Below are 9576 nucleotides of genomic sequence, written 5' to 3' on the forward strand. Positions count from 1 at the left end.
AATTTGTATTATTTTATGTATACAACATGATTATTTATACACACACACACACACACATATAGTGAAGTGATTACCATGATCAAGATAATTAACATATTGTTCTTATTGTTCTCTCACATAATTCCTTGTTTGTGTGTGATGAGCACCTAAAATCAAATTTCTTAGCAAATTCCAAGTATTAAATGCCATATTAATAACTGCAGTCATTATGGTCTACTTTAGATCTCTAGACTTTTTCACCCTAAATTATGCACCTCTGTATATTTGACCAACATTACCCATTTCCTCGACCTCCCGGCTCTTGGTAACCAACCACCTTTCTACTTTCTGTCTTTGATGTTGAGATTCCACGTTATAAGTGAGGTCATGCAGTTTTTCTCTTTCTGTGCCTGGCTTATTTCACTTAGCATAATGTTTTCCAGGTTCACCTATGTTGTTACAAATGACAATATCTTTTTCCTTTTAAGGCTGAAAAATATTCCATTTTTGTATGTGTAAATACTAAATTTGTTTCCATCTCTTATCTATCATGAATGACGGTGCAGTGATTTTGGGAGTACAGATAACTCTGAGGTACTGATTTCATTTCCTTTGGCTATGTACAAAAGTGGAATTGCTAGATCTTATGATAGTTCTATTTTTTGAAGAGTCTCCATACTGTTTTCCATATTGGCCATACCAATTTACATACCCATCAATGGTGTAACAGGGTTCCCTTTTCTTAACATCATTGCTAACACTTACCTTTTTTTTTCCTTTGGTAATAGCTATCCTAGCAGGTGTGAGGTTATAGCTCATTGTGATTTTGATTTTGATTTCCATGATATTTGATGATGTTAAAATATCTTTAAATATGTCTGTCAGCTGTTTATATGTTAGATCTCTAGACTTATTCATCCTCATAAATATGTCTTCTGTGGAAAAATCTCTACTCGACTTCTGACATTTGAAAAAACCAGGCTGTTTGCTGTCCTTTCTGTTTATTTGTGGGAGTTCTTTGTATATTTTGGATATCAATGCTTTATTAGGTATATAGTTTACCAATTTTGTAGGCATTGACTTGGATCTTCATATTGCTTTGGGTGGTATTGACATTTTAACAATATTAATTCTTCTAAGACATGAACATGAGATATCTTTCAATTTAGGTATGTCTTATTTAACATCTTTCTTCAATATTTATAATCTTTAGCACACACACGATTTTTCTTCTTGGTTAAATTTATTCCTAAGTATTCTTTTGATGTAGGATTTTTTTCCTTTGATTTCCTTTTTGGATGGAGTGATGTTGCAACAACGCCAGTAATTTTTGTTGATTTGCATCCTGCAATTTACTGAACTCATTTTACTTATAGCAGTGTTTTGGTAGAGTCTAGGGTTTTCTGCATAATATTATGTCATTTTCAAACAGAGATAATTTTACTTCTTTCTGGTTAGGATACCTTTTATTCCTTTTTCTTATCTGTTTGCTCTGTTAATATTTCTAGTATCAAATAGAGATGAGAATGGACATCCTTGCCTTGTTCTGAATCTTAGAGAAAAAAACTTGCAGTTTTTTCACATTGTTTATGACATTAGCTGTGGGCTTTTTATAGATGGCCTTTATTGTGTTCAGCAAATTTCCTTTTATATGTTTTGTTGAGAGTTTTAATCATGAATGACTATTAAACTTTGCCAGGTGCTTTCTCTGCATTTTTCATTCTACCGGTGTGATGTGTCATCTTGATTGATTTGGATATGTTGAACTATCCTTGTGTTCCATAGATAAATCCCACTTGATTGTTGTATATAATCCTTTTCATGTATTTTTGAATTTTGTTTGTTTGCTGTTTATTAAGAATTTTTGCATCTATGTTCTTTGAAGATGTTGGTCTTACCTCATGGTATCATTGTTTGACTTTGGTATCAGTATCGTGCTAGCCTGATAAAATGAATTTGTAAGTATTCTGTAGAGGCAAGGCACAGAAAGTGCTCATTTCTTCAGTCTCTCTGAGGACTACTAATTACCTGCCCTACAGGCTCACAGATGCAGGGTAATTAGAACCTTGACCTTAAGACAGCAACTGGGAAAATACACAGTTGGTCCTTTCCATGGAGGGCTTCCCTGGTAGCTCAGATGGTAAAATAATTTGCCCGCAATGTGGGAGACATGGGTTAGATCCCTGGGTCAGCAAGATCCCCTGGAGGAGGGCATGGAAACCCACTCCAGTATTCTTACCTGGGAAATCCCATGGACAGAGGAGCCTGGAGGGCTACAGTTCATGGGATTGCAGAGTCAGACACAACTGAGCAACTAAGCATATGTGGTACTGTTGAATGCTGAGGCCCCAGATCTGAGTCAGGTGATTTGGGAGCCTGTCCCTCAGGAGGCAGCCATCAAAGTTGGTGTTCCTAATGTGTGATCCAGGGAATACTGGGAGTTGTGGGATTCCTCCCATTTGTAAGGCAATGTGTCAGTGGTGGCGTTCATGGGCATGAACATGTCTCAGATTCTTCTACTTGTTTTAATGTGTATGTTTTCTCAATCATTCAATGTCTAGGAGTCTCTCAACTAGTTTCTGAATTTCTGAAGAGGGAATTGATCTGTGTGTAGATGTTTATTTAATGTATCCATGGGAAGAAAGAAAGCTAGGAATCTCTTATTCTGCCATCTTGTTGACATCCTTTCTCTGGTTTTATTGTCTATTAAAGGAGCATTGGGGCTTCCCTGGTGGCTCAGTGGTAAAGAATCTGTTGCTGATGCAGGAGATGCAGGTTTGATCCCTGGATCAGGAATATCCCATGGAGGAGGAAATGGCAACCCACTCCAGTATTCTTGCCTGGGAAATCTCATGGACAGAGGAGCCTGGCAGGCTACAGTTCAAGGGGCTCCAAAAAAGTCAGAAATGATTTAGCAACTACACAACAACAAAGGAGCATAAGGTACCTGGCAGAAATGTTTAAGTAGCTGGAGTTGTAGCAAATACTGAGAGGAGAACACAGACAAACTTATATAGGAGAAAGAGCTGAATAAAGCTGACACTCAACTCTGGTCATTGTTCCACACTGGTTTCCAGGAAGTAGATATTTTCTCAGACGGGTCATGACTGAGGAAAGCAAAGTGAGGGGTGGTAATGAAAGTATCCTGATGTAGCAGAAATGAAGGAATTGTTTAAAGGGGCGATCAGATTGTGAGAAGGACATCAGGAAAGATGTTTGTAAAAATCTATGTGTCTAAATCATGAATAAGAAGGGCATTTATTGAACTGCTTGTTTTGTCCTTTAAGAGTGGAAGCATGAACACTTTTCTTCATGTTTCTGCTCAGAAACCCAGTTTGACATCTGTGTGGGTTCAGATATGAGGCAAGCAGCTCTGCCTTTCCTCTCAATCTCTCTCGCTGCCTTTGTCTCCTGTTTTCTCTTGTTTTGTCCACTGAGAGGAAAGGAAATTAAAAATATACAGGTGTGGAGGTACAGTAAGAATGAGTCAGTGCTTCAGACACAGTAAAAAACTATTTCTGTTGTTCAAAATTGACCTTAAAACATATTAGATCTACTGAAAAAGTGCTGCTAAAAAAAGAAAACAAAATGGAAACTCTTTTCTAATGTGTATCTACAAGAATCCATACCGTCTCTGCCTTGAACAGTAAGAAAGGGTCCTTAGCCATATGCTTTCCTTTCTTTCTTATATTGAGAAAGCCTAAACGTTCATAACTTTCCTTGTTTTCTTTTGAGCCAATATAAAAATGGTAGATTATCAATAATAGTAAGTTGAAGAGAAAAAATAAAACAAGGCCCAACTACAATTCTCTTATCTGTCTCATTCCACTAAAGGCTAAGAGACCAGAGTCTAGTCACACCAAAAGGAAGAAAAAGTCCTCAGAATATCCCACTAAGCCCTAAGATTCATTAACTGTTGCCTACAGTTTTATTCTTTAAAACATCTATGTCTGAATCTATAGAGGAGATCTGAGGAAAGTCACATCTGTTACTTTATTTACCCCCAGGCAGAGGTCATGTTACTACTACTGGTCATACTACTATAGAACTACTACCAGTAAAAATTCACAAGTCCTTTCTCCAGAAATTTCCTTCATTTGAGCTTAAATGTATTGTGAGTTGCATAAGTCTGTTTCATAAATAGAAGTTTGTCACTAAACCAAGATCACATTGCTGCTGAATTAAGTTTCAAACCTAGGTTCACTGATTCCAGACCTTTCTGTAAGTTTCTCTCTATTTCCAGTATTTCCTTTTATAATAGATTTATCCAGTTTATCAGCATGGGTCTAGGTGACAGGTCTAATGCATGCTTTAAAAAAAAAATTCCAACCAAGTTTTTCTTCATTGTTTATCATTTTATCCATCATTGTCACCTACCATCCTTTCCATATCCTAGAATCTGTTGTAAGCTGGCTAAGATATGAAGTTCTTAAAATTGCTCTGTGGTTATCTTCAGACTTTAACTGAATCTCCTAGAGACCACATCATGTTCTTATAAAAGCACTGGGCTGTCTCTGATACAGAGTAGATACAATATGTATCAGTATAAAGCCTGTCATCTTGACCCATAAATGATCTGAAACAGCTCAGGCTGGTTAATTTCATACAGTATGTATTGATAAAAAATTATTTTTATGATTCTTTGACTGAATATTGAAGGCAAAAGGAGAAGGGTGCATCTGAGGGATGATATGGTTAAATAGCATCATCAAATCAATGGACATCAATTTGAGCAGCTCCAGGAGGTAGTGAAGGCAGGAAAGCCTGGTGTGTTGCAGTCCATGGGGTTGCAAAAAATCAGACATGACTTAGCAACTGAACAACAAAAATGGTTCTTTGATTCAACAGCTTTTATTATTTCTGAGTCTCTGCAGATAAATAACCTCACATCTTTTAATGGGAGCAGATAACCAGACTTGGGTGAGAGAATTCATTCTCCTCGGCCTGTCCAGTGACTGGGACGCTCAAGTTGCTCTCTTTGTCCTGTTCTTGGTTATGTACCTGGTGACAGTGCTAGGTAATGTCCTCATTGTTCTTCTGATCAGACTGGACAGCCGACTCCACACTCCCATGTATTTCTTTCTCACCAACCTCTCCCTTGTTGATGTCTCCTATGCCACAAGCATCGTTCCTCAGATGCTGGTGCATTTTCTTGTGGAACATAAAGGGATCCCCTATGTGAGCTGTGCAGCCCAGTTATTCTTCTCCCTGGGCCTGGGTGGGATTGAGTTTGTTCTCCTGGCCGTGATGGCCTATGACCGCTATGCGGCTGTGTGCGACCCCCTGAGATACTCGGTCATCATGCATGGAGGGCTCTGTGCTAGGCTGGCCATCACATCCTGGGTCAGTGGCTCTGTCAACTCTCTCGTGCAGACCACCATCACCTTTCAGTTGCCTATGTGCACGAACAAGTATATTGATCACATATCCTGTGAAATCCTAGCTGTGGTCAGGCTGGCCTGTGTGGACACCTCCTCCAATGAGATCTCAGTAATGGTTTCTAGCATTGTCTTGCTGATGACGCCTTTCTGCCTGGTCCTCCTGTCCTACATCAGGATCCTCTCCACCATCCTAAAGATCCAGTCCACAGAGGGGAGAAAGAAAGCCTTCCACACCTGCGCCTCTCACCTCACAGTGGTTGTCCTGTGCTATGGTATGGCCATTTTCACTTACATCCAACCCAATCCCAGCCCTTCTGTGCTTCAGGAGAAGCTGATCTCTCTCTTCTATGCCATTTTGACACCCACGCTGAACCCCATGATTTACAGTCTAAGGAATAAGGAGGTGAAGAAAGCTTGGCAGAAACTGCTAGGACAACTATTTGGATTAACATCGAAACTGGCAACTTGATGAATCATGAGCATCACTTAGAGAAAGGAGCTTTGCCTGTGTGTTCTCTTACCCATCTCAGATATGAAGCCTTATAACTGCATTGCCGTGGCAACCGGGAAGGAGATGACAAAACATGTGCTTGTGATGCTGGGTAGGAGGCTGAGTGACTGGGTTGGGTGTGGGATGTGGGGGTGTTTTTATGTCACAGCAGGATGTTCAGAGACAGTAAGCAGTGCTGTAATAGAACTTCCCACTGTTATCCACTCAGTATCCATTCATATGACCCTAGAATATTTGAAGAAAATATTTATTGTTTTGATAGCAACATGAAAAATTGTTGCAATTATGGACCCATTCTTGGATTTTACCTTGGAATACTGAATTATTCAACCACATTTTAAGGAGGTCATCTCATTTCCACTGGGAACAAAATGCATTTTCATGTTTGAACGCTCAAAACATTGTGTGCCATATATAGTCATATTTATTAATTGTGTGAGCCACTATCTTAAGGAGCATGTTGCTATCAACTGTGATTGAAATGTTTTTTGCACAACCTATTGTGGATGTACAGTCTCTGTGTGAGTAATGGAAATAAATGAGAGGAGAAACATCAACTAAAGTTCTTTTTTTACTGCGATAAAGATATAATTGAGTTATTTGTGATTGATATTATTTAAGAAAAATATGAGACAGCTACTGCTAAATAACATATGAATAATTTGGTAAGGAAACAATTGTATATATTGGGTACCTTTCAAAAGGTAAAATTGTAATTTCTTAAAATTCAGCAAACCTTTATTTGAACTTTTGGAAAAAAATAAGCAAACAAACAGCAAGATAAATGAATTCAATGTTAAGACACAGTTAATCTAAGGAAAGTAGTTTCCTTGAATAAGCCAATGAAAGATAATACAGCTTTAATATGGATTTTGTACTATAAGGATAGGTCAGTCTGCTGTGCAGATGTTATTCTCAAGTCTCCGTATTAAAGGTGTTCTTGTACTCCCCTCCACACACCTCACACACAAAGACACAAACCCCTACTTAAATCTTAACCCCCTACTTAAATCCCCTCTGTAAATCTTGTGAGCTGGCATTGCCTGTGAGTGCATCTTGACTCTAAGGATAAACCTAAATAAGATAAAAGTGGAAAGAAATGATTAAACAAGGGATAGGTAAGAGGAGACAAAGAATATAATAATTGTGGGTCTTCTCACTGTCTTCAAGGAGTCTAAAAGAGAGGCTCTCCTTTTCTTTTTTGTCTCATTATAAAGTCAATTGATTGGTTTTTGGTTGATTTGTGTTTCGGCAGTGGTGATCAGAAGCTGAGGGATTTCCACTGGCACCTATTCTTCTCCGTGAAACAAGATGGAGCTCTCATGGCTGAGAGTGCAGAGGAGGGAGGAAGAGGCGGAGGTGTGAGATGTGAGAATGGCGAAGGTACAGCCCACAGTGGGCGACAGACGAGTGTCCCTCTTTCACTTGTGGACACCACTCTCTGCCTCAGGTATCTTTAAGTTTCATCTCAGTATCTTCAATTACAAGGTCACAAAGGTCACATTTTCCCTCTAATTTGAACGACTTTATTCTCAGCCCTCTCAAAGTTACATATGGTCATTTTGTGGACCTTGACTTTGTCGAAGACACTGCTATAGGCATTGCGTGGTATCAAAGTTGTGTTTAGATATGGCCACTTGTTGTTGTTCACTGGCTAACCTGTGTCTAACTCTTTGCAACCCCATGGACCGCAGCAGTCAGGCTTCCCTGTCCTTCACAATCTCCTGAAGTTTGCTCAGATTCATGTCCGTTGAGTCGATGATGCTATCTAACCATCTCGTCCTCTGTCGTCCTCTTCTTCTTTTGCATTCCATCTTTCCCAACATCAGGGTCTTTTCGAATGAGTTGACCCTTCACATCCGGTGGCCAAAGTATTGGAGCTTCAGTTTTAGCCTCAGTCCTTCCAGTGAATATTCAGGGTTGATTTCCTTTAGGATTGATTGGTTTGATCTCCTCGTAGTCCAAGGGACTTTCTCTTGTCTTCTCTAACACCACAATTCAAAAGCATCAATTCTTCAGTGTTCAGCCTTTGTTATGTCCAACTCTCACATCCATACATGACTACTGGAAAAACCATAGCTTTGGATACATGCACCTTTGTTGGCAAAGTGATGTCTCTGCTTTTTAATACTCTGTCTAGGTTTGTCACAGCTTCCCTTCCAAGGAACAAGCATCTTTTAATTTCAAGACTGCAGTCACCATTCACAGTGATTTTGGAGCCCAAGAAAATAAAATCTGTTACTGTTTCCTCATCTATTTGCCATGAAGTGATGGGACTGGATGCCATAATGTTAGTTGTTTGAATGTTGAGTTTCAAGCCAACTTTTTCACTTTCCTCTTTCACCCTCATCAAAAGACTTTTTAGTTCCTCTTCACTTTCTGCCATCAGAGTGGTATCGTCTGCATATCTGAGGTTGTTTATATTTATCCCAGAAATCTAGATTCCAGATTCTGACCCATTCAGCCAGGCATTTCACATGATGTATTCTGTATGGAAATTAAGTAAGAGAGTGATGCTATATAGTCTCGCCATCCTCCTTTCCCAGTTTGAAACCAGTCCCTTGTTCCATGTCTGTTTTAACTGTTGCTTCTTGACCTGCATATAGGCTTCTCAGGAGACAGGTAAGGTGGTCTAGTAGTTCCATCTCTTTAATAATTTTCCACAGTTTGTTATGATCCACACAGTGAAAGGCTTTAGCATAGTCAAAGATTCAGTTGGTGAGATATAGCCACTACCTCAGGAAATATACAGTCTTCTAGGGCAGGGGTTGGGAAACTCTTTCTGTATTAGGCCAGATAGAAAATTTTCAAGGTTTTCTGGGTCAAGCTCTCCCATAATAGCACTAAATAGCCATAGATAATGTATAAAAAAGGAATAAATGTTGCTGGTACCAATAAATCTAAATATAGGGACACTGAAATTAGAATTATATATAATTTTTACATCATAAAATCTTCTTTTTTAACCATTTAAAAATATAAAAAAATTCTTTTCCTGTGGACCATACAAAAACAGTGGCAGGCCAAGTTTGACCTATGGGCAACAGTTTGCCACAGTATTATAAAGGAAATGGAACAAAATTGCAAAATTGCAACACAAGGTATACACATAAAGAGCACTGATATAAAAAGGAAAAAGGGATTCTTTCAGCATGTAGACTGAGGTCATGATGGTGAAGAGAAACTGAAGTAGTTCTCACTTTGGTTTGCATTTCAGAAAGCATCTCATTTCTTATCATCATTTAGGTTCATCTGCCCCAAATCTAAGGACTCCAAACTAATGGGTGAATGCAAGACACAAATCACATATTAGCATCATTCTTAGATATCTGCTGAGTGTGAGTTGAATGATTTATATTACTTCTTAGCCCTAGCAGCATTTAACCCCAGTGATAGGTCTTCTGGAGACACAAGCTTCCGCTTTTACTCTGTACTGTCCATTATTGTGATATCTGGGACCATCAAGCTCTCCCCTATTTTTCCCACTAAAATTCAGGCTTTTGAAGCCTAATTCTGCTGTATAAAATATAGATCCTATAAAATATACATGACCAAGTGGTTGTGTGTCTTGCCAGAGTGATGTGGTTTGCTTGTCCTTCTAGCATCAAATTTGGGTTAAGCTACTTTCAGCAAAATCTGATCCTTGTTATCTTGAGATTTTTTTCCCCTTTTTATGGAAATTATCGCTGTATGCATGCTATTGCC

General features: G+C 38.8%; 1 protein-coding gene across 1 annotated transcript; it reads left to right on the top strand.

Moving 5' to 3' along the window:
• The first annotated feature begins 4875 nt into the window (after window positions 1–4875).
• LOC109558015 (olfactory receptor-like protein OLF3) lies at window positions 4876–5829 on the top strand. Its single transcript, XM_019959503.2, has one exon. The coding sequence runs from the start codon at window positions 4876–4878 to the stop codon at window positions 5827–5829; it is 954 nt and encodes a 317-aa protein (XP_019815062.2).
• The last annotated feature ends 3747 nt before the right edge of the window (window positions 5830–9576 follow it).

Source organism: Bos indicus, chromosome 4, assembly GCF_029378745.1.
Source record: "Bos indicus isolate NIAB-ARS_2022 breed Sahiwal x Tharparkar chromosome 4, NIAB-ARS_B.indTharparkar_mat_pri_1.0, whole genome shotgun sequence".
Taxonomy (NCBI): domain Eukaryota; kingdom Metazoa; phylum Chordata; class Mammalia; order Artiodactyla; family Bovidae; genus Bos; species Bos indicus.

Bases quoted from the DNA above. Each gene is read 5' to 3' on its own strand.
- LOC109558015 (XM_019959503.2), top strand. From the start codon at position 4,876: ATGGGAGCAGATAACCAGACTTGGGTGAGAGAATTCATTCTCCTCGGC.